The sequence below is a fragment of the Trichechus manatus genome, unplaced genomic scaffold (genome assembly GCF_000243295.1).
Source record: "Trichechus manatus latirostris isolate Lorelei unplaced genomic scaffold, TriManLat1.0 scaffold00131, whole genome shotgun sequence".
Taxonomy (NCBI): domain Eukaryota; kingdom Metazoa; phylum Chordata; class Mammalia; order Sirenia; family Trichechidae; genus Trichechus; species Trichechus manatus.
The window spans coordinates 7,346,124-7,369,825 of NW_004444067.1; the positions used below are offsets into that span (position 1 = coordinate 7,346,124).

A 23,702-nucleotide genomic window follows, 5' to 3' on the forward strand; every position below is an offset into this window, starting at 1 on the left:
GCAACTATATGCAATGGATGGAACCCCATTCACATCAGACTCCCTAGATGACACCCCTGGAGCTGGGGAGTGCATGGCCTGAGCAACTATATGCAGTGGACTGCAGTAGTGCTATCATTTCTGTAATCATGTCTAAACCTTTAAGACATATCAGTAAATTTAGCCTCGTCCCAGCCATTGTATCTGTGAAGTCATGAGGCAATGTGCTGGTTACATCTTTTCTAACGTGCATTATAAGTCCTCCCAAGCCGTGAGTCCCCCAGGAAGTCATTTCAGAGGGCAGCAGTAGGAAAGCTTGTCACGAGGAGAGAGAGGGGCAGGGAATAAACAGGCGGTGTCATTGTTCACAGCCCTCACTCATTCATTCGTGGGTTCAGGATGTGCTGATGCCTACTAGGTGCTGTGGATAACAAAGAGAAAGAAAGGAAGAGCATGTCGCTAGCAAGATGCAGACGGCGTCTGTGTTGTAAGAAAGCAGGGGCTTCTACACTTTGAAAAAAGATTTTGATTCAAAACAAAGACTATTCACTTGCAGGTTGGGGCTTAGTTTCTTCCAAGGCCTTCGGAGCTCAGCAGTAACTAGCAAAGCTTCACGTGGTTTCCAACCACCCAGGCCGACCAGGAGGCCCAGGAATGAAGGCTGAAGCTGCGCCCCTGCTTGAGAAACTCTCCCGCCCCCCTTCCAGATATTAAATCTGTCTTCAATAAAAACAACAGCCCCAAATCGGTCTCGATCATAATTTAAAAACAGTATTTCTGCTCCAGTGACTGGGAAGTCAGAAGCAAATGCCCATCAATTGTCTAAGAATAACAGGCACATTAAAAAGTGATTACCCTTGTATTTGTGCAAAGATGGAATGTGTTCTGTCATTAGATTCTGGCCACAAACCTCACAGTGACGAAATTTTAATACCGTCTTTGGTTTTTAATAGCAAGCATTTTACTGGTTGAGTTGTAGTTCATCAACATAGAACAGGTATTTCTCTCATTTTCTTAACAAAAAAGATCTCTGGGTGCTCGAGGATGAACTAAAGTCTTACGTTCCCTGCCAAGTCTATTACAGCTGGTAATGATTTTTTTATTATTGCTCAGAGTTCCAAAATAAACTGGTAAGGTGACGATAGCAGAATCAGCTGGCAGTAAATTTATTTGCATGAGAAATTCCTGCTGTGATTACAGAAACAGCCAGGACTGAGGGACACTGTGGCCCAGGGGTTCTCAGGTTCCGGGGTGGGGGGCCCTTATCATCACAGAAACAGTATTTACATCTGGGCTGCTCTGAGCATGAGGGGGGGGACAGTGGTCCACGGCACGGGCCCTGATCCCGAGGACCTGCTCTGTAGAGCTACTTCTCCCAACGCCCGGGCCTTCTGGCTCTTGTCTCCTAGGCCGTTCAAGTTCAGTCAGACCCCTGTTGTTAGTATCTCATTGTTTAGTTTTTTTGTTTCTAACAGAGAAGTTAATCTACTTGCCTCAGATCTCATACTTAGTAAGCGACAGAGGAGATTCCAAAATTTGTCTAAATTCAGAGCCTGTATTTGTAACCATAGTCCCTGGGTGGCACAGCAATTAAGTGCTTGGCTACTAACCAAGAGGTTGATGGTTCAAATCCAGTTAGAGGTGCCTTAGAAGAAAAGCCTGGTGATCTACTTCTGAAAAATCAGTCGTTGAAAGCCCTGTGACACACGTGGGGTCGCCATGCTTTGGGGTTGACTTGATGGCAACTGGTTTTGGGGTTTATTTGTAACCACAGCATTGTATTATCTGTGCTACTCATGAAGTAATTTTTGGTCTGCGTTTTTTTTACTGTGGTAGATATATATGTGACACAACATTTACCATCCCAGCGTTCTTCACGTGTGCGGTTCATCGTGTAGTGCAACCATCATCGTTATCTGCCCCCAAATTCTTCAATCACCCTTGATGCATTGTTTTTATGCTTTAAAAGGATCCATTAAAAATGGAAACAACCCAAATGTCCATCAACAGATGAATGGATAAACAAAGCATAGTCTACCCATACAATGGGGCATTACTTGGCCACAAAAAGGAATGAAGTCCTAACACACGGTGAACCTGGAAACTTCATAATAAGGAAAGAAGCCAGACACAAAATCCACATATTCTACAATTCCACTTACGTGGATAGACCCAGCCATCCTGCTGGACGTCTCTCCCCGCTCCCTGACTGAGCTCACACCTGCGCATTCGTCATCTGAGCTGAGTGGACACCCCATCTGCCTGTGTCCACCCTGGCACTGACCCTTGGAGACTGACATTTTAGGTTATTTTAAAATTTGTTTCTAAAAAGGCAGAAAAACATGCAATATGATCTACAAATTTTTCTTTATCCAAAAATTTGAAGAAACTAAGACTTGGTACTTAAATGGTGAGATACTTCTCTGACAATTCATTCCGTTGTGACTGATACTCCATTCCCAACGAGATCATATAAATAGGCCCCCATAGCAGAAGTCAGCAGGCTCTTTCCAGCAAGAGCCGGACGGCAAATACTTTAGGCTTTGTGGCTGTGGCGTCTCCATTGCAGCTACTCACCTCAGCCATTGCAGTGCAAACGCAGCTACAGTCTGTGAACAATTGGGTGTGGTTGTGTGCCAATAAAGCTTTATTTACAGAAACACCTTCGTGGGCCATAGTTGGCTGAAACTTGCTGTATCCTGGGAATGCACCGTCTTCAGCTTTTCTGTACTCATTGACTTTCAATTACAGAAATCTTCAAACGTGCACAAGAGTAGAGAGAACAGCACAAATGAGTTTGCACGCACTCATCACCCAGCGCTAACAACCGTCAGCATCCTTACCCTTCTAATTTCCCTTTTTCTTGGAAGATTCTAAAGCAAACCCCAGGCATCCTTCCAGCCTCCAACACCTCCATATGTGGGAGACTCGCATTTTGAAATGGCAGTGGGTGTCTGTTCCGGTGCTTGTTGAGAATGCCTGGCGCTGGGTGTCTGTTGTGGTGCTTGTTGAGCGATGCCTGGCGCTGAGGACTGAGGGGTCTGCACCACCTTCAAGAAGAACAAGGTTTCTGAGTCCTGCACCCAGGCCACCGCCAGGGCCCTCGAAGAGACACACCTGGCTGCACCTGGCTCTGAACGGTCCAGCAGGTGCCCACACACACCCACAGACCACATTCCACACCAGACGCTGGGTGTGTGCGGTGTACACAGGTGCGGAGTCAAAACCCTCCGCAGACTCCAGGGGCAACACTGCTGGAATTGCACCTTCAAGTCACAGATTGTGATTGTGTTTTCCCGTCCTGGACGCATCAGGGAGGAGCTCTGCCTAGCAGTTAGAAGCCCCTTGGACCTAAGGGAGGAGACTTGATGACGCAGTGGTTAAGTGCTCAGCTGCTAACCAAGAGGTCCGCGGTTCAAACCCACCAGCCACTCAGGAGAAAGATGTTGCAGTCTGCTTCTGTAAAGATTACAGCCTTGGAAACCCTATGGGGCAGCTCTGTTCTGTCCTACAGGGTCATTATGAGTCGGAATTGACTCGACGGCAGCGGATTTGGTTTTTTTGGTTTGCACCTAAGGGGGTGTGTGTGTGAGTGTGTGTGTGTGTGTATGTGTGAGTGTGTGTGAGTGCTCATGTACTTCTAGAGATGATATAAATTGGGAAACGGATAAAAATGAGGACCATGAGCATCTCCCTTGAGCTGTGGGCAGACTGAAAAGGTGCACAGCCCGTCAGTGTGACTGGACTCTTCAACAAGAACACATCTTGACACCACGGTCAGGCGATTCGCCCGATTCAAGTGCGGCTGCAGCATCGCAGGTGCAGGCGGCGGGCGTACGCGGGCGCTCGGGGAGACCCGGCCTTGCTTGTGGTCACACTGGGCACAGGGACAAGCAGGAGGGGCTGCTTCACCACCGGAGCCAGAGCCGCACTAAACACGAGGCAAGCGTGTGGTGAAACGGGCACACTGTTGGGGCCGCGTTAACTGGTGCGTCTCCCTTGGAAACGCTGGACTCTGAATGTTGTTGGTGGTGGGTGCCTCAAGTTGATTTCCAACTCGCGGTGACACCATGCGACAGCAGAGATGCCCCGTAGGGTTTTCTAGGCTGTAATGTTTACGGGAGCAGATCACCAGGTCTTTCTCCCACGGAGCTGCTGGGTGGGTTCACACCGCCAACCTTTTGGTTAGCAGCTGAGCACTTAACTGTTGCACCACCAGGGCTCCTGAAACTGTAAATAAAGGGCCAAAGGTACTTGAGGGCCCTGTGAGAGCTAGTCCAGTATAACGATGGACAGTGTGGATTTTAGAGCCAGACTGCAGGGTGACACCCTGCTACTCACTAGCTGTGTGGCCTTGGACACGTGGCTTAACCCCTCTGAGCCTCAGCCCCCTCGTCTGCCCCATGAGCACCAGAACAGTACCTCCCTCGTATGGCTGCTGTGAGGATTAAGTGTGTTAATGTGTGCAGAGGGCTCAGGAGAGGGTCGGAGCGTGGGAACCGTCAGCTATGATGCTATCCCCTCATTCCACTGCTGGCAGTGTTTTGGGAAACTCACCCAAAAGCTTTTCGCAGAAAGCTGTGCACTGCAGCAGCAGTTATAGTGACAAAACGGGAAAGCAGCCTGACATTCATCCGTGTAGCAATGGTCAGAAGAACTTGGTGCCATCCCTTTCGTGGAACATTACATCGTCAGTAAACATTATGATCACGGAGACCAGGCACAGCTACTGGCAACGGTGCTCAGAAAGCGTTAGGTGAAAAAGTCAGAGGGTAAAATGTCGCTGTTCTACCACTGCAACCAGAGAAACGGAGACGTGTGTGTGAGTACGTGTGTGTCCACGCATGGGAGTGTGAGTGTGTGAGCACGTGTGTGAAGACACACATGTAGTCACAGTATATATTTATTGTATATGTATTTAATATGCATTTGTATCTTCGGTGTATGTTATGTATAGATATTGGTATATATTTACCTAAACGTAAGTTTTACCTGGGGACACTGGTGGGTCAGTGGTAGAGTTCTCACCTTCCATGTGGGAGACTTGGGGTCCATCCTTGGCCAATGCACCTCATGTGCAGCCAGCACCCATCTGTCAGTGGACACTCGCGTGTTGCTGTGATGCTGAAAAGGTTTCGGCGAAGCTTCCAGACTAAGACGGACTAGGAAGAATGGCCTGGTGATCTACTCTGAAAATCAGCCAGTGAAAACCCTAAGAATCAAAATGGTCTGATCCACGACCCATCCTCAGGATGCGCAGGACCAGGCAGCGTTTCCTCTGTTGTGCACAGTGTCACCGGGAGTCAGGGCTGACTGACAGCAGCGGCAACAACGTTTATATAAACATAAAATGTGGTGATGCCCGAGCATTTCCTCCCTGTGACCCCAGAAGCTGATCTGTGAGAGGCTGCCCTGAAGTCCCCATGTCTCTCCTCTGGCACCTGTGATGATGTGCCTGGGAGAGTGCTGTCTGGCTGTCCCGCGTCTGCCCCGTCGTGGTTAACGTGTCTTATTTGACTCTCTCCTGTCATCCGCAACCCCCGTGAGGGGATGCATCTTAGGAGGGGGGAATCTGACGCCATGGAGGCTGAGGGACTTGCCCGAGGTCACAGAGACAGCCTGTAGCGAGCTGGGGCGCAGACCCTGGCACCCTCCTGGAAGTGGCCCCTGGGCCAAGAGCCCCATTCCACTGAGGGCAGGACCCCAGTCCCTGCTGCTCTTGTTTGGCCTGGTACGCCTGCCTCTGTGCGATGGAATCTTGGGGCCACCCCTGGGTCTGCACTTACTGTTCTCCATGCCCCGGGGGTCTGCTTCTTCGGTTGTCTCTGTCTGCAGCTTGCACAGAGCCTCGCTCTTGCCCTGCTGGTGCAGGGCTCTTCAGGAGGAGCCCCACGGCCGAGCCACATGGGGCCCCTGGTGACTCAGGGCTTTGCTTCCAGCACAGCCCTTGCTGTGTCGGGAGTGGGCTGTTGAGGGTGAGGCCTCTGCACACACTGTGTGAACCTAGCCTCCAGGAGAAGCTTTGCCCCGTCTGCCCAGCTTCCTTAGGGTGGGCTTTTCCTCAGGGCTATTCTTGTCCTGGAGGCGCTGGGTGGCACAAACTGTTAAAGTGCTTGGTGGCTAACCGAAAGGTGGGAGGTTCGAGTCCTCCCAAAGATGCCTCAGAAGAAAGGCCTGGCAGTCTGCTTCTGTAAAGATTACAGCCAAGAAAACCCTATGGAGCAGTTCTCCTCTGTAATACATTGGGTCATCATGAGCCAGAATCAACTCGACAGCACAAGGCAACAACAGCATTCTTGTCCTGGAGTCCCTGAGTGGTGCAAACAATTAATGCGAAATGCTAGAGGTTCGAGTCCACCCAGTGGTGCCTTGGAAGAAAGGTCTGGCAGTCTGCTTCCAAAAAATTAGCCACTGAAAACCGTATAGAGCACAGTTCTACTCTGACACACATGGAGTCGTCATGAGTTACGGTCGACTCCATGGCACCTACTGTAAAGGATAGCACACAGCAGGGCCCACCCGGCCCGTCGGAGATGTCGGCATTTGGACTCCTGTGGGGACAGGAGCCCAAACACTTATCATGGGGCTGCTGGCCTCCATGCCAGCCAAGAGCTGCATCCTGTGTTAGGGCCCAGGGCAGAGGTGGGGGCCTGGAGGAGGGGTGCCCCCCTCACCCTGCTCCACGGTGTGTGCTACATGAAGTCGGAGGGTCAGTGGACAGGCACTGATCCTTCCTGTCCCATGTGGCCTCCTTCAGAACACTAGGATATTTCCATTTCAAATGAAATTCTGCACACCACCCAGGTCCTTGGGGGGACCCCTACGGTTCCAGCACCTCTCAAGACATGACCACATGCCCAGGCCTCAGGCTTCCCTCAGACCCCTGCTGACCTGATGTTGGATCGCAGCCAGGACAGAGCCAGTGCAGGCGCAACCCAGAACCAACCCCATCAGTGTTCCTGCTTCCAACATCAAACACTCCTGCCTGCCAGCAGTGAAATACTTTCCCCCAACAAGTCCAAACCTTAGCATTTCTTTGGATTTTTTCTTCCCTGTGCTTCTGAGTATAATGAATAGCAAGAAAATTTCCTAAAGTAAATCTTCAAACGTCAGCTTCTCCCAGTGAGGAATAATTTTCCCGGCTGGGCCTCGGCACTCAAGCTGCGTCCTTCAAGGGAAGGACAGGTTCCTCCCATCTGCCCTCCAGGTAAACCGCCGTCACTCAAGGCCACCCCCACCACCAATGAATCAAAGAGCAGTTTCCAACCGCCCTGACTGACCCGGGGGCTGACCTTGGCCAAGCAATTTTCTACCCTGGGTTTAGCGTCTCATAATCTGTAAAATGAGGGAATTAGATTAGAGGGTCACAGAGAAGTCTCGCTGCAGCGAGGCTGGGTGCGAATGTTTCCTTGGGAGGGTTTGCCATTGCTGGGCCGTTGACGGGAGGACCTTTCCCAGATGTGGCGACGCTTCACCAGTTAAGCAGCGGGCCGTCCATCTTGATAAGGATTTAATTAACTTCTTCATCACCGCTTGCTGTCTTGGCTCCGTCTGAGTGGTTGGCCCTCCTGGGCCCATCAGGACACAGCAGCCGCCCGTCACTACGCTCTGCCCTCTGGGAGCCAGGCAGTGTGCTCCTCTGTGCTCAGATGTGCGTGACTCTGTCTGTCTGCAGGTGCCTCACGGAGCCCACCGGCCCACACTTTTCTCTCCTGCTTACCCACCTTCCCTTTTGGTGATTCTGCCAGTTGCAGAATATTCTATTCCAACATTCTCTTCCCGTTATGTGTTCGGAACTGGGGGGTAATCACAGCGTGGGCTCAGGACTCACTTGACCCACCAGAGATGGACCTGAGCCCAAACTCCGCCATGCCCTGGCCCACGCGCCCCACCTCTGACTGTTGGACCAGGTGTCCCTTTGGGTCTCCAGAACCAGTGTCCAGCAATTCCCAGACAGTCTGGTTGTTCCCCTTCCCAAGGCACATGGTGCTGATAAATGACAGCTGGTCCCTACGTGGACGGTGAGGAGGAAGGCGAGCAGGGAACATTTTGGCTGTGTAGAGGGTCCTTCCACAAGGGGGCCTGGCCTTCCCTTTGTTCAAGGGGCTCCACGTGGATCCTTCAGCCCCAGGGGAGGGATTGTGTAACTGGGCATTCACCTGTGACTCTGTGACCCTCCAGTGGGGATTCTGCAGACTTAAATATCTACAGGGGCCCGGCAGGCCCAGGACGTGAGCTCCAGTTACATGTTGAGCATGGAAGAATTGGGACGGTCTCTCCTTTTTCTTGAAATACTCCGTGCCCTCTGTCTAGCTCTAGTCTCCCATTTTCAGTAAAGAATTGGGTCCAGAGTAATCATGGTGGCGACTGCGGCACGTGTCCTGGTTGATAATTATCAGCAGCAACTCAGCTCCAGCTAACTGACCGCACAGGGATCGGGCCCAGGTTTTGCCACAGTCTTCTAATTGATAGGGAGACACAGGAAGTCATTTTCATGTGAAATCTCCTCATTTGTAAACATTAGTTCCTATTTCAGAATACATACAGTACAAGCATTTATGTCACAGATGCAGCCTTTTCCTGGAAGGCTTGATGCTCTTCGGCGCACAGGTACTTGTACAGGGTGGACTCAAAACGGGAGAGACGAGAGCCCTCGTTCACCTCCCCAGGAAGAGCAGCTGGGGGTCCGTGGAGCCCCTCTTCAAAAGCCCACCAGCGTGGGAGTAGACTAGCATTCTCCGCGTGGAGAAGACCTGCTCTGCATCCTGGTGAGGACTTTGTGGGGCTGATGGCCTGCTCCCTCTCCCCCTGGTTCCCGGGGACCTCCCCAGAGCAGTGCTAAACCATCATATCAGCCACCGTGACCACCAGACCCACATGGGGCCCCTGGTGGGCCTTTCTGGACTTGGACTCCCCTGTGGAGCTGCACTTAGGTGCTTCAAGGACGAGCATCTGAGGGTCAGCCGTGGTTAGGGCAGCTTTGTGGACACGAGGAGTCTCTGCGAGTTTTAGACTCAGAGTCAGCCTTGGAAGGCGTCCCACCTCCCAACGTGGTCTCATCTCAGACAGCTGCGCTTGGCTCTGTCCCCAGGGACAGAGGTACTGCTCAGTCCCACCTTCTGTCCAGCTGCCCCAGCAGACCCCGTCTCCCACCCACAGAGGGCTCGCCGGAGGGGCCTGCACTCAGCATTTGTCATTTTTGGCTGCCCTGCAGATGAGTTTCCCGGGGCACCAGAACAAGTTACCATAAATGGAGTGGCTCAGAACAGCAGAAATCTGCTTTCTCCCCGTGCTGGAGGCCAGAAGTCCAGAATCAGGGTGTCGGCTCCAGGGGAAGGTCCTTCTTTCTCTCTCAGCTGCTGGCAATACTTGGCTTCATCTCCGTCCTCACATGGCATCTGTCTTTCCGTGTATTTGTGTCTCTCTGTGTCTGTACTCCCCTTTATAAGACACCACTCAGAAGGGATTCGGCGAAGGACCCGCCCTATGACCTCATTAACGTAACAAAATACCCTTATTTCCAAACAGGGTCACATTCATAGGTACAGGTGTTAGGACTTCAACATAAGTTTTGGGGGGATATAATTCAATCTATAAAATATGCTTTCATTTTGGGGGGCAGATACCTAGGATTGAGGTGGCTAGATCATATGGTAAGTGTTTTTTTAACTTTATAAGAAACCGTGAGACGCTTTTCCAAAGTAGGTGCACCACTTCATATACTGTGCCAGCTGTGTCGGAGAGCTCTAGCTGCTCCATATTCTGCCAACACTTAGTATTGCCTGTCTTTTGATTTTAGCCATTCTAGTGGGTACGTGCAGTCCCTAGGTGGTGCAAACAGTTAACTTGCTCAGCTGCTAACTGAAGGATTGGAGGTTTGAGGCACCCAGAGGTGCCTTGGAAGAAAGGCCTGGTGATCTACTTCTGAAAAATCAGCCACTGAATACCCTATGGAGCGCAGTTCTACTCTGACATGCATAGGGGTGCCATGAGTCACAGTCGACTCGGAGCCAGCTGGCTTTTTTAGTGGGTACGTAGTGGTATCTCACTGTGATTTTTGTTTCCGTTTTCCTGACGACTAACTACGCTGAGCACCTTTTCATGGACTTGGTGGCCATTCGTCTGTCTTCCGTGGTGAAGTCTCTGTTCAAGTCTTTGGCCTGTTTTTCAGCAGGGTTGTTGGCATCAGGGCTTTTTACGGCTACCCAGTGATGCTAACAAGGAGCGAGTCTAGGAACCGCGGCCCAAGAGGACATGGGGTTAGAGGACCCTCTTTCCTATCGCAGCTCAGGCATCTGGAGCCGGCTGAAAATGTGGGGAGTGCCTCCCGCCGTGTTTCTGAATTTCACTGACTCCTAAAATGTCACACGCTAAGCATTTGTTCTGCTGCTAATTGGGGATTATCAAGTGCATTTTGAATGAAGCAAAATAACCTCCAAACCACTGCTCCCTGCTCTCAATGGGCCCCTGGGGACCCATCTGTCTGCTTCTTCAGCATGGATGAGCTCTGGACCATGGTTTTATTGCAAAGCCCAGGAGCTCCAGCACCTGTTTCCTCTCGCTGACTACCGCATGGCTGGCTCTCGGAAGCTTCCGGCGCCCTGTCTCTGACAGCCAGAGCAAGACCCTGGGGGGAGCTGCCCATTTCAGCTAGGGGTCTCTCCTTAGTCTTATGTGCTCGAGCAAGCCTCTGTCAGGGCAGCGTTTTATGCCTCCTAGAGATCTGTAAAGTGTGAGACAAGACACTTCATCACCAACGCCCACTACCCTCACTGCTGAGCATCCAGGCGCTCGGACACAGGTTTATCACGGCATGGAGTTCCGCCTGGGAGGACAGGTGTGCATGCAGGCCCTGAGCCCTGGGGGGCAGCCCCGGGCCTGGCACAGGCTTCCCAGGTGAGCCACCCTCCTGACGGTCCCCATGAGACCCTCCTCCACAGGCTCACTCTTTCAGCACTCTGTACAGATAAAGCAGCCAGGGGGTCCCAGCCCAAGCCCCTCGAATCCAAAATCATCGTGGGAATACCCACGTCACCAGCAGGGTGTGGGGGTTGCGAACCACACTGGGTGACACTGTCAGAGGGGGTGACACCAAAATGACTATAAAATTTTTGTGCTGTGTTTCAGCAGAAATGTATTACTTTTTAATAAAAATACCCCTGTAGTTAGGTATAACAACAAAAACATTTTTTTGTAAGCCCAGCTTACATGTATGGATATACCTGCAAGGCTAAAACTCTATACTAATTTACTTTTTGAACCTTGTAATTCACTCTGGTTGGAGCTGTCATTACCCACTACCACGAACTTTGAATCACGTGGTTTCGTCTGCGCGCGCTACAGGCACATGCTGTCGTTTTCATTGCTGCCCGTGTTTAACAGTCGCTGATTTTGTCAGATTTTCTGGTGTTGTAGCTACAATATTGTGGTAATTAGTATTTTTGAACCTACATCAATAACTTTTTTGAGAATGACTTAATTAAAGGAAAAGGAGAAAAATAAACAACATTAGTACAGAAAACATGACTAAGATGACTACGGATTCTGTATGGTCTGGTGGGGAACAGGTCCATGGCGTGGGAGGTGACACCATGAGTTAGCACACTGGGAGACACCAACCCCAGTAACGCCACTGGGGAGACCTGGTAGTGTTGGGAATGGTTCCAGCAGATTCTAGACATGCGCATTCATTTTAGGAAAAGGGGGAAAACCTCCGCCCTGCTGGATCCCCAAAAGAAAGTGGAGGGTGTGCTGGATCTGAGGGTACTGATTTCTCAGGCATTAATCAGAAGGTCAGGGAGGTTGAGGGAGGGGGCTGCAAGCTTAGATGCCTGCAGGAGCCCAGTCGATGGTGGGAATGAATAAAGCCAGCCAGGGGTAAGAAAATGACAGTGTAAGTATGATGCTAAAGTGTCAGGAAGACAACAGGGAGTGGTGGGGACTGCGGTAAACTGGAGCCCACATGTCCTGTCTAAAGAGCTCCAGTCAGTGTTGCCCATAAGAACGTGGACCCAGGGGTGCCAGACCTTGCAATTTTTCAAAAGATGCTGAAATTGTGTATTTAAAAAAATGCGAAATATCTTAATTTTTATGTTTGGAGAATGAATTTAAAACGACTTTGCAGGACAAGCTATTGGGGCCGTGGCTTCCGTCTTAGCACTCACCATCATCAGCCTCACTGTCTCCACCACTCTGCTCTCTGCCCGCGTTTCGGACTTTTCTGGTTGCTGCCTCTGTGTTGGCCCCACTCCCCCCACCTCCCTGTCTCTGCCCCTCCTCCCTGTCCCCCTCCCTCTCTGTCTCTGCTCCTGCTGCCTCTCTCCCTCCCTCTCTCCATCTGTCCGGAGCTTTCTCTCTCTCTCTGCTCTCTGACACTCTTCTCTCTCATTTTTTCTCTCGGTCTCTCTCTTTTCCTCCGTTAATCACTCTTTTTTCTTCTCTTTCTTCTCTCTCACCTTTTCTCTTGGTGTCTGTCCTGCCTTCTGTGTGTCTGTCTCTCTTTCTCTCAGTCTCTTTGTCTCTCCCCCATCTCTCTCCCCCTCTGTCTCTGTCTCTGCTCTCTCTCTGTCTCATCTGTGTCCGTCTCTCTCCTCTCCCATGTCCTCCCTTCCTCTGTCTCCATCTCTCTTGCTCATCCCCAGCTGGTCTGGTCATGTCCTCCGGTCCCCAGTCAGAACCAGCACTGCTGAGCCCTCGCACCTCACCACACGTCCCACCTCACTTGTGAGCAGCCCCCAGATGGCCTGCACTGCTGTGGTTTTAGCCCCATTCCTGGGCAGCTCAGCTGCCACGTGGGCTGTAACCATCTGCAGGGGGCACCGTTGCTCCAGCACCCGTGCCCCATGCTGTGCCGCCAGTGGCCCTGCAGGCACCCTGCTCACCTGATGGGTGCTGACTCGTCGCCGTGGTCCAGCCAATCCTGGGGTGGGATGATGTACATGCACCAGAGCCCCCAGTTGTACCCGTGGGCCGCATTGGCGTACTGCTGCACCTCGAACGTGTTGTACTTGATGTTGTCAATGGCTGGTAGGATGATGCGTCGGCGGTCCTCCCGGATCCTTGTCAGTGCGGGCTCTGCCCTGCAGGGCACACAGGGTATCAGGGGGTCAAGCTCAGGACCCCATCCCCAAGGGAGGACCCACCCCAGGTGTGAGGCCAGCTCTGACGCCCACCTGCTGAGTGCCTGACCGGTAGCTCAGGCCCCAGAAGCTCCGCTTCCCTCGGGCCCTCAGAAGTATTTACTGAGTGCCAACTGCTTGCTGGCCCTGTTCCAGGCACTGGGGATGGGGCAGGAAGGAAAAGAGGTGAGAACTGTGCCCTCATGAAGCGTGTGCAGTGCACAACAGTATGCGGTGCCCCTGCTAGGGGCAGACAGTACTATATAAGTGACGTGATGTGTTAGGAGGTGATAGGTATTGAGGGAAATAAGGAGCGCAAGGTAAGGGTGCTAAAAAACCCATTGCTGTCGAGTTGATTCCGACTCATAGTGACCCTATGGGACAGAGTAGAACAGCCCCATAGGGTTTCCAAGGAGTAGCTGGTGGATTCAAACTGCCGTCCTTTTGGTTAGCAGCCTGAGCTCTTAACCACTGCACCACCAGGGCTCCACGGGTGCTTAGGGGTTGCAGTTTTCAGCAGGCTCACAGTGTAGGCTGCACTGAGTGGAGACCAGAGGGAGAGGTAGGAGAAACAGGTGGGCAGCTGGGGTGGGCTTTCAGACAGAGACCCTGGGCATGCATCTGGGGAACAGCCTGGAGGCCAGGTGGCTGGAGCGGAGAAATGGGGGACTGGTAGATGGTGAGGCCAGCGAGGAAAGTGGGGGCAGATCACGCAGTGACCAGAGGATATGGACTTTCTATTGTGACCTCAGAGTCCCGGGGTAGTGCAAACGGTTAACACGCTCGGCTGCTAACTGCAAGGTTGGAGGTTGCAGTCCATCCAGAAGCACCTCGGAAGAAAGGCCTGGTGATCTGCTTCTGAAAAATGAGTCATTGAAATCCCTATGGAGCTCAGCTCTGCTCTGACACACACGGGGTCGCCAGGAGTCAGTGTCGACTCAGTGCCCTTGTGGAGGCATCAGCTCATGTTCTGACTTGTTTCTCTGTGCGGGGGCTCCTAGGGCTCCCTTGTTACTGTGAGGTTGGGGTGCCACACAGACCCCACCACCCAGCTGGGATTCCCAGGGGGCGTGGGCATTCCCCACACCAGGGCTAGATGGCCCAAATGCTACAGCCAAGGGTGGGGAGGGCCTGTGGGCCGCCCAGAGCAGAGTCAGGGAGGGGCACCGGCTCAGGCAGGGACCGCCTGGGGGGTGGGGCGCATCCTGCCCCCCTTGGGGGGCTGCACTGCCGACCTCATGCTCCCTCCTTCTGAACGGGAGCGCTGCTATTTACCTGCCTTTCAGCCTGGCGAGGAGGTTTAATTAATTACTTAGCAAAGTACTTCGGAGAGGAGATGCTCTCTGCAAATGCCATGTCTGCTAATAAGGTGGAGTCTTTTGTAGGGACAGCTCAGGGAGGGTAGGGCTATTTGCAGATGGATAACTCAGTTTTCAGTAGTGAAAAGAGAAGTCACACCAGCTTAAAACTGCATCTGATGTGACAGGCTCATGACTCTCCCAGACACCCTCCAGGTCTCTGGGAGGGACAGACAGGCTGCCAAGTACAGCTGTGCAGTGTACAACCTAGACAACAGTGTGAGGTGGCCTTGGGCCGGGGCAGGCGATAATATAAAATAAGTGATGTGATACATTGGGGTGACAGGTATTGTGGGAAATAAGAGTCGCCTCATGAGAGTGGGGAGTCAGAGCAGGCCAGTCAGATGCGGCCCGGATGGAGCCAGCCCTCAGGACACACTTTGGGCTGTCAGGGCCCGCACAGCGTTTGTCCAAGACGAGCGTCTGCCAGGACGCTGACTTCCTGTGCCACCCCGCCACTCCTGCCTTCCTAGCGTGTCATTCCGGTGACTTACTTATTCGACACACATGTGTACTTTGCCAGGCACCTCTGAAGTGCCTTACACACATGAAAGCCTCAGAGCGGTCCCCTGACGCGGGCACCACGGCGTCCCCCTCCAGGGACGGGCTGGCTGTTGCAGCCAGTTGCTCAGCAACGCCGTGCTGATGGGATCGGTGGGCGTGGAGAGAAGCCCACGATCACACCCTGCCCAGCTCGCAGGACTGTGCCCTTCTCTCCCAGCACAGAGCAGGGGCTCAGGCAATATTCCCAGATGGAGCTCCCCGGAGGAAGCTGAGGAAGCATGCGGGAGCAGCCCTGGGAGCTGCTTTCAGTGGACTTGGAGCCAAAGGCGCGCTGTTGCCCCCCACCCAAGAAGTCCCCTCACACGAATGTCTTCCAGCCGCAGCCTCTGTGATCAGCAGCCACTGCAAATTCTGGGAACAGGGCAGGGGTACAGGCCAGTCCTCAAATGTGTGAATCAGAACTCCTACCCAGTGTCCTCCCGACCCCACGAAGGGTCTCTGCACTCATGGAGTGAACTCAATGATTCAAGCCCACCCTCTTTGTCCTGGAGCCTCCAAGGAAGCTCTGAAGGGGCCCTGCCCATGGCCCCCACAAAGCAGGCACTCAAAGACCCCCCCACCCCACCCTCCAGGGACACCGGGTGTACCCTCAGCCCACCCTGGTTCTCACCAGCCCGTGTTGAACTCCACGTGGGCGTCAAAGAAGCCGACGACGGGGGCGGTGGCTGCCTTCCAGCCCTTTAGCCGGGCTCGGATCAGGCCCTCGCGCTTGCTGTTGCGGACGATCTTCACCAGGCCGGGGTACCTCTTGTGGACGTACTGGTCCAGGTTGAACTTGAGCTCGACTGGGGAGAGAGGCAGAGAAGCAGCTCAGTGAGCCGGCATTGCCAGGTCACTGTGGGCAGGAGGGCACGTGTGTGCAGGGCCCAGGTCGGCACTCCATAAATACATGTCCACTGAGGACCTAGTGAGACTGGACACTGTTCAAGGCCCAGGAACCACAGAGACGCAGACCCCAGCCCTCAGGAAGCCAATCTTCTTGCGGGAGAGGCAGCAAGCAAGAAAACAGACACGCAGGATGGACTCAGAGAGCGTCAGCTGCTACAGAGACACGGGAAGGGGACCAGGGTGGGCGGAGCCTCTCTGGGTCCTTAGGCAGGTGAGGGGGTGGAGAGTTACAGGTGCAGAAAGAGAAGGCCGAGTCCTCAGACAGGAGTCACCTTGGCATGTTCCGAAACAGAGGGAGGGGGCGGAAGGAGACAGGTCTGCGGCACGAGGGCTGGCAATGAGGGGCTCACCAGTTGCTTTTGAGTCGACCTGACTCATGGCGCCCCCACGTGTTACAGAGTAGAACTGCTCCATAGGCTTTTCTTGGCTGTAATCTTTATGGAAGCAGATTGCCAGGCCTTTCTTCTGAGGCTCCTCTGGGTGGACTTGAACCTCTAACCTTCCGGTTAGCAGCTGAATGTGTTAAGTGTCTGCATCACCCAGGGATGCCATGAGGGGCCTCCCATGAAAACCCACTGCCGTCGAGTCAACTCCGACTCACAGTGACCCTATAGGACAGAGTATAACTGCCCCATAAGGTTTTCAAGGAGCTGCTGGTGAATTCAAACCGCCCAGCTTTGGGTTAGCAGTCCTAGCTCTTAGCCACTGCACCACCACGGCTCCGGAAGGGCCTCAGGAGGGTCTAAACCCAGCAGTCCTCCCTGCGCCCTGGTGTCCAGCCCGCCACCCCCAAGCTGCCCTCACCGTTGTCGCTGTTGTCGTCCACCAGGATGACCTCCTTGAGGAGCTGGGAGGGGGTGTGGTTGACCACACTGTGCACCGAGCGCAGGATGACCGAGAGGGCTTCGTTGACAAAGATGAAGACCACGGAGATCTGGGGCAGGCTCTCAGAGTAGGACATCTGTCTGCATCTGCGGGGACAGGTGGGGCGGGGTCAGGCTGGGACCTGAGGGGCACAGGAGCCCCTGAAAGAGACTGACCTGGGCAGCCTTGCATCCCACCACAGGTGAAGAAGAAATGACCAAAAGCAGTGAGAGAAAATCAAGAGGTGGAGCTTATTTTGGAAGCTGGTCTTCCACGTGCTGCAGGAGCCCTGCCTCTCCCTGCCAGGAGGGCGGACAGGCTGGAGCGGGTGAGGAGTGACAGGGCCGCGGGCACCACGTGAGCCTTTCCCTCATGCTCCCAGACGTGCTGGTGAGAGCTGCAGGGTAGTGAGACCCCCTCCCCAGGGTCCAGTGGGGCAGCCATCCCCTCAGCCCCCGCCTCCTGTTCCCTGCAGTCCCGCGCCATCACCTAGAGTCAGATCCAAGCAGGCACGGTGGACTGCTCAGAATGGTGGGACACAGCCATCTGACGAGGGATCTCAAATGGGAGGGCTCATGGGAGCCAGCAGTGCCTCAGCCTCAGCAACGCCAAGAATTGAGAGGAGGGGATGGAGGTGGGGCGGGAAAAGGAGAACATCCCAGGACTGCGGTGTGGGAAGCGGAGAGCACTGAGGGGACAGGGGGTCTGGGGGTGCTGACCAAAGTCCTGTTGTCAGACAACAGTTAAGAAACGTGTGTTTGCTCAGGAGTCCAAGGAAGGTGGAGTTATTAATATAGTCTAGTAAATTCACAAGGGGGAAAGGGAAATGAAGAGCAACTCACTAAAACCACCAGAAATAAAGAAATAGAAAAAGAGGAAACAAAAAAGCAAGGGAATAATTACGATAAAGCAAGATGGAAGGAATGCAATCCAGTGTCTCAGTCGCTACAGTAAATGGAAATAAACTAAACTTCCCCTTGAAATCACAGAGGCCCTTGAATTAAAACACATATGCACACACACACATTCATACACCACACACTCACACATACACACACACCACATACATTTGTACGCCACACACACACTCATACACACACAGACACCACACAACACACACACACGCTCATACACATTCACACAGATACACATACCACACACACATATACCACACCACACCAACACACACCACACACACACAGCCTTGCGATTTGTGTTTTTAAAATAAGCACAGTTAAAAGACAGTGATAAATAAAAGTTTAAAATCACGAAATGAGAGAAGAGATAGCAGGCAGATGCCATCACCAAAAACCAGGAGTGCGGCATAAATACCACACAAGGAACTTCATGCTAAACACAGTAAACCCGATACAGAGGGCTCTTTACGACAGAGATAAAATAATTGTCAACCTTTTCGCCTAAAACAACCTGAAGCTAAGTCTGTAAAGGAAGAAGCTTTAGAAACATCAGGACAGTTTGATGAAATGACAAGTAAGCCTCATTTTCAGAATCGGGCAGACCTAAACAGAAGGATCATGAAGGAATTACCAGATGTATCCCCTGATTCCTTCAGGGAAAATATATTTTGTTCACATGCCCATAGAACATTTGCAGAAACTGATCACGTATTTGCACGTTTTCAAGCGCAGGGACTTTTCAGGCAGGCCAGCCTCACACGGAGTGACCAGTGGGGTCACAGGCCCACACTGGCCGTCTTGGGATTCTTAATACTCTACAGTGAACCTGTGGGAGCCGGAACTTGACAGGACTGCCTTGTTTTTCCAGGTCTCACAAGTTTTCCACCTTTGAGAGGGTGCAGTCTTCTATCGCTTTCTATTAGTGGAAAATATTTGCATTTTCCGTCTCTGACAGGCTTCTGCCTTACACAGGTTCCAGCTTTCGCGGGTCTGGCTGTATGTAATCTGTGACCCGGTGCTGTGTAAGTGAAGTCCAGTGGGACCGTGGAGCGGGCTCGTGGGCAGAGGGGATGCGTGGGAGAAGGGGGACAGCTTTATTATTTTCATGCCTTTAGCAGCACTCTTGCCTCTGCCTTTGGAACAAGGGGCCCCACATTTGCAATTTGCACTGGGTCCTGCGAATTACTTAGCCAGTCCTGTGTAGACGTGACAGTCCTCATCATAACCTGATACAAACTCCTTGCCGTCGAGTTGACTCAGACTCGTGGCGACCCCATGTGTATCAGAGTAGAACTGTGCTCCATGGAGTTTTCTTGACTGTAATCTTTATGGGAGCACATCACCAGATCTTTCTTCCATGGTACCTCCGGGTGGGTTTGAACCGCCAATCTTTTTTAGCAGCCAATCAAACTGTGCCACCTAAACCAAACAAAATCAAACCCATTGCCATGGAGTCAGTTCCGACTCACAGCAACCCTGCAGGACTGAGCAGAACTGCCCCATAGGATTTCCAAGGCTGTAATCTTTACAGAAGCAGATTACCACATCTTTCTCCCTCAAAACGACTGGTGGATTCAGACCACCGACTATTCGGTTAGCAGCTGAGCACTTTAACCACTGCACCACCAGTGCTCCTTTTGTGCCACCTAGGGACCTTCAGATTATAACTATTATTAATTATAATTATTATTAAAGGTTACATTGCATTCACCACGTGCTCTGCACTTATCAACTCATTTGATCCTCACAGAAATCCTAAGAGGAAGCAATTATTATCCCCGTTTTAAAGACAAGGAACCTGAGGCCCGGGAGGTAACTTTCCCTTTAACTAGGGAGTGCTGGCACCAGGATGTGCGCCCAAGCTGTCTGCCCCCTGTGCCAGTTCCAAGAGCTACGCGGAAATCGATCTGTCCCAGCCCCAGCCAAGGAAAGGGCCTTCGACCCCGCCAGCCCCAGAGGACCCCTCCTCTTGGCTCTCTCTCCTGGATTCGGGGCCGCTGAGACTCCCGAGCAGGGACAGGCGCTGCGGGCAGTCCCACCTGATGTGGGCCATGGCAGACAGGCTCAGGCAGCCCTTCACTCTGAGAGATATTCGCTGACATGGGGACTTCACCCCACTTGTCTGTGGAGAAGAGTTGGGGTGCACAATTTTCATGAACTTACAGAACGTGTAAAACAGAAAGAAAAACCTGAGGGGAGGAAATACATCTTAAAACCTGAGCCTTGAAACCAACTGCAGGAGCAGCTGAGTGCAGGAAAGGAAACGTCACAGAGGGAGCTGCTCTTGGAGCCCTGGGCAGGAGCTGCTCTTCTCCTGCCGCCTCCTCACCCTCACACATCACCTCCTTTACCTGCTGGCTCCTTCAGGGCCTCTCTCCCCTGCCCGGAGCACAAGCTACCATCACAGAGGGTGGGAATGGAAAGTTCTTATTTATCTTGCTCACTGCTGCATCCAAGAACCTAAAACAATGCCTGGCACACAGTAGGTGCTTAATTAGTATTTGATAATTGAACGAGTGAATGAAACTCAACACTCCCGCCGGCGCTGACACCCCTAGTTACTCATGAGCAGCCGTAACCACGCAGCCACCTTTACCGCAGCAAACACAAATCTCACATCTTCCCAAGGTGAAGGAAGTTGGTGGCCGTTTCGGGCATTGATGGAGTTCCATCCCTTTTTTCTCCCTCTTTTCCTGGGTGAGGAGGCAGGGGACCTCTTGGGCTTGGCCACTGTGCTACTGTCCTGTTTTAAAGAACTTTCAACCAGCAAGAACAAATCCTTGCTACTTGTGGTCAAGAAGTCATTTAACAATCAACACTATCTCTTGGAGATATGCGGTCATTAGGCATTGCTTCAAGTGCTGGAGACTCAGTGTCTCCAAGACAGAGGAGGGGTTCACGAGACGGAGGAGGGGTTCACAGATGGAGGAGGGGTTCACGAGACGGAGGAGGGGTTCACAGATGGAGGAGGGGTTCACAGATGGAGGAGGGGTTCACAAGACAGAGGAGGGGTTCACAGATGGAGGAGGGGTTCATAAGACAGAGGAGGGGTTCACAAGATGAAGGAGGGGTTCATAAGACAGAGGAGGGGTTCACAGATGGAGAGGGGTTCACAAGACAGAGGAGGGGTTCACAAGATGGAGGAGGGGTTCACAGATGGAGGGGGGTTCACAAGTCAGAGAAGGGGTTCACAAGACAGAGGAGGGGTTCACAGATGGAGGAGGGATTCACAAGATGGAGGAGGGGTCCGCAAGATGCAGGAGGGATCCAGGAGACGCAGAAGGGGTTTATGAGACAGAAGCAGGGTCTATAAGATGTTAGAAGCATCCACAAGACAGAGGGAGTTCTACAAGACAGAGAGGGGCCTGTAAGCAGAGGAGGGTCCACAAGGTGGAAGAGAGGTCCGCAAGACGGGGTCTGCTCTCACTTTCCACTTCGTGGGGCATAGATAATAAGCAAGCAAGGCTACAAATATGGTCGTTTCAGAGAGTGAAAAGGGCTGTGACATTGATGAAGTGGGTGATGGGGCAGAGAGTGCTTTGGGGGATGACTGCAGCCAGGGAGAATTAGTGGGGAGGCGACCCCTGAGTTGAGACTAAAGTGTGAGGGTGCATGATCTGGGAACAGAGAAAAGGTCAGTGTGGTGGGGTCGGGGCCAGGTGAAGGTTCTCCCCCTCTTGGTGGCAGGGTACTGGCAGTGGCCGAGGACTGTCCCCTTCCCACCCTCTGTGAGAGTAGCATGTGGTCACTGCCTGACTTGCCCAGAGCATCTGCAGATGGAGCAGGAAGGGCGGCCTGAGCCACTTCACATTTTTGGAGTTCCCACGTATTTATTTATGGCGGTGCAGAGGAAAACCGGGGCCTCCCCCGTCTCGGGAGGGGCAGAGAAGCCTTGCTTCTTACCCCCATGCACCACTTTCACGACTTTCCATTTGACTTAGATGTTAGTTCCAGGTCACCTACTCTTACCCAAATATTGATCGCCTTTTATTTACTGGCCTCAGTGGCACCCGCTTTAGAAAGATGCCGCCTCCATTGACCAAAGTCATATTTTCAGCAGCTCACCATCCCTGCAGTCCACGAGATGGACACGGAGCTCCCTGGGCTACTGATCGTTGCGGGAGAGCATGAGGCCCCCAGGAGCTCGTAGGGCACTAGACCTTCCAGATAAGCCCCAGTTTCTGCTGTGAGTGATGGAAAGGCCATCCCCAACTGGCTTCCACAGAAAGAGGGGTTTTTTTGGCTTACATACGTGGAAAGCCCAGGTGTGTATTTGATTTCAGGCCTGGCTTGATCAGGGCTCAAATCAGGTCAGCAGGAGATGTACCTCTTTCTTCTCTTCTTGGCCCCGTGTGTTAAGGATTGGGTTTAATCTCAGATGCACTCTGTCCTCATCCCATGCAGCCCTTTCAGGGCTCAAATTCAGGAAGAACACACCTCTTATCTAGGACACGCCTCTTGTCACTGCATCATTGGCTGTGATTGGTTCAAGTGTCGTTCCCTGAACCAATCACTGTGGCCAGGGCAAATGGGAGGCACTGATTGGCTTGTACATGGATTACGTCATTCCTGACTCTGGAATTATGGGAGTGAGGCATCACCAAGATCACAGGACCAAGAACTAGGAGTAGAGTGAATGGGTGTTGGGAGACCAGTGGACAACAGATGTCCATCAGGGCAGAGTAATTGCATGGAGTCAGCCAGATCTGCATCCAAATCCAGGACCCACCACATCAGTGACAGAGATAGGCTCTCTGAGCCTGAGGTTTCCCCTGTACAGTGGGGTCATAATTGTCCCTGCCTTAAAGGGTTGTGTAAGCTGTGTCAGTGAGCATTAAGTATTTTTATCTCCACCACCTGTCAGTCAGTGTCATACCATGGTGGCTGGCATGTTGCCACGATGATGGAAGCTATGCCACGGATATTTCAAGTACCAGCAGGGTCACCCATGGTGGACAGCTTCCAGTGCAGCTTCCAGAGTAAGAAAGACAAGGAAGAAAGGCCTGCCAATCTGCTTCTGAAAATCAGCCAATGAAAACTCTATAGTCATCATAAGGACGGCGCAGGACTGGGCAGCATTTCATTCTGTTATGTATAGGGTAGCCATGAGTCAGAGCCAGCTCGATGGCAACTAACAATGCCAAGAACAACATTTCTGTTTAGCTGTGTATCATTGCACCCACTGCCTGCCAGACAGCAAATGACAGGAGAATAGAACCCAGGATAAACATTTTCCAAGTCTCACTTCTCTGTCAGGCTAAACGCAGACTCAAGAAAAAGATAAAGAAGCTTGAGATAAATATTCCCTGACATTTCCCAAACCACCTCCAGTGAGGAAATAAAGGAAGCATCTCTGAATTTTCAGCCCCCAGCATTTCCTTCTGTGACTCCCAGTGGGAATACAGAGGAAGAGGCGTTACATTTTCTCCAGCGGGTTTTCCGTTTTGAAGAGTCTTCCCTTCTGTGGTGGATTGAACAGAGAGCCATACAGTTACCAAGACAGTGTGATATTGATGTCAAGACAGACAAGCAGATCAACTGAACAGAGAAGAGAGTCCAGAAATAGACAAGGGCAATTAAGTGGAGAGAAAGGATAGTCTTTTTAACAAATGGTAGTGGAACTATTGGAGATAATAGATAACATTGCATATTAATATATAATACGATGTAATATATATATATATAAAATGAACATGGATCCATACCTCACAACATATACAAAAATTATGCTCGAAATGGATCATAGACCTAAATGTGAAACCTAAAACTATAAAACTTCTAGAAGGAAACATAGGAGAAAATCTTTGTGACCTTGAGTTAGGCAAAGGTTTTTTTGAGATGACAACAAAATCATGACCCATAAAACAAAGGTCAATAAATTGGAGATCATCAAAATTAAAAACTTATATTTAAAAAAAAAAAAAACACTGTTAAGAAAATGAAAAGACATGCTACTGACTGGGAGAAAATATTTTCAAAGCATGTATCTGATAAAATGAATTTTAAAAACTCAT

The 23,702-nt window shown here is 51.8% G+C and overlaps 1 protein-coding gene across 1 annotated transcript in view; it reads right to left on the reverse strand.

The window, feature by feature from the left end:
• GALNT9 (polypeptide N-acetylgalactosaminyltransferase 9) overlaps positions 1-23,702 on the reverse strand; it is a 106,459-nt gene that overhangs the window by 46,455 nt on the left and 36,302 nt on the right. Inside the window, exons 3-5 of the mRNA XM_004385014.1 lie at positions 16,712-16,878; positions 15,630-15,804; positions 12,861-13,058 (exon numbers count right to left, since the gene is read on the reverse strand). Coding sequence (XP_004385071.1) covers positions 12,861-13,058; positions 15,630-15,804; positions 16,712-16,878 — 540 coding nt within the window. The remainder of the gene's footprint in view (positions 1-12,860; positions 13,059-15,629; positions 15,805-16,711; positions 16,879-23,702) is intronic.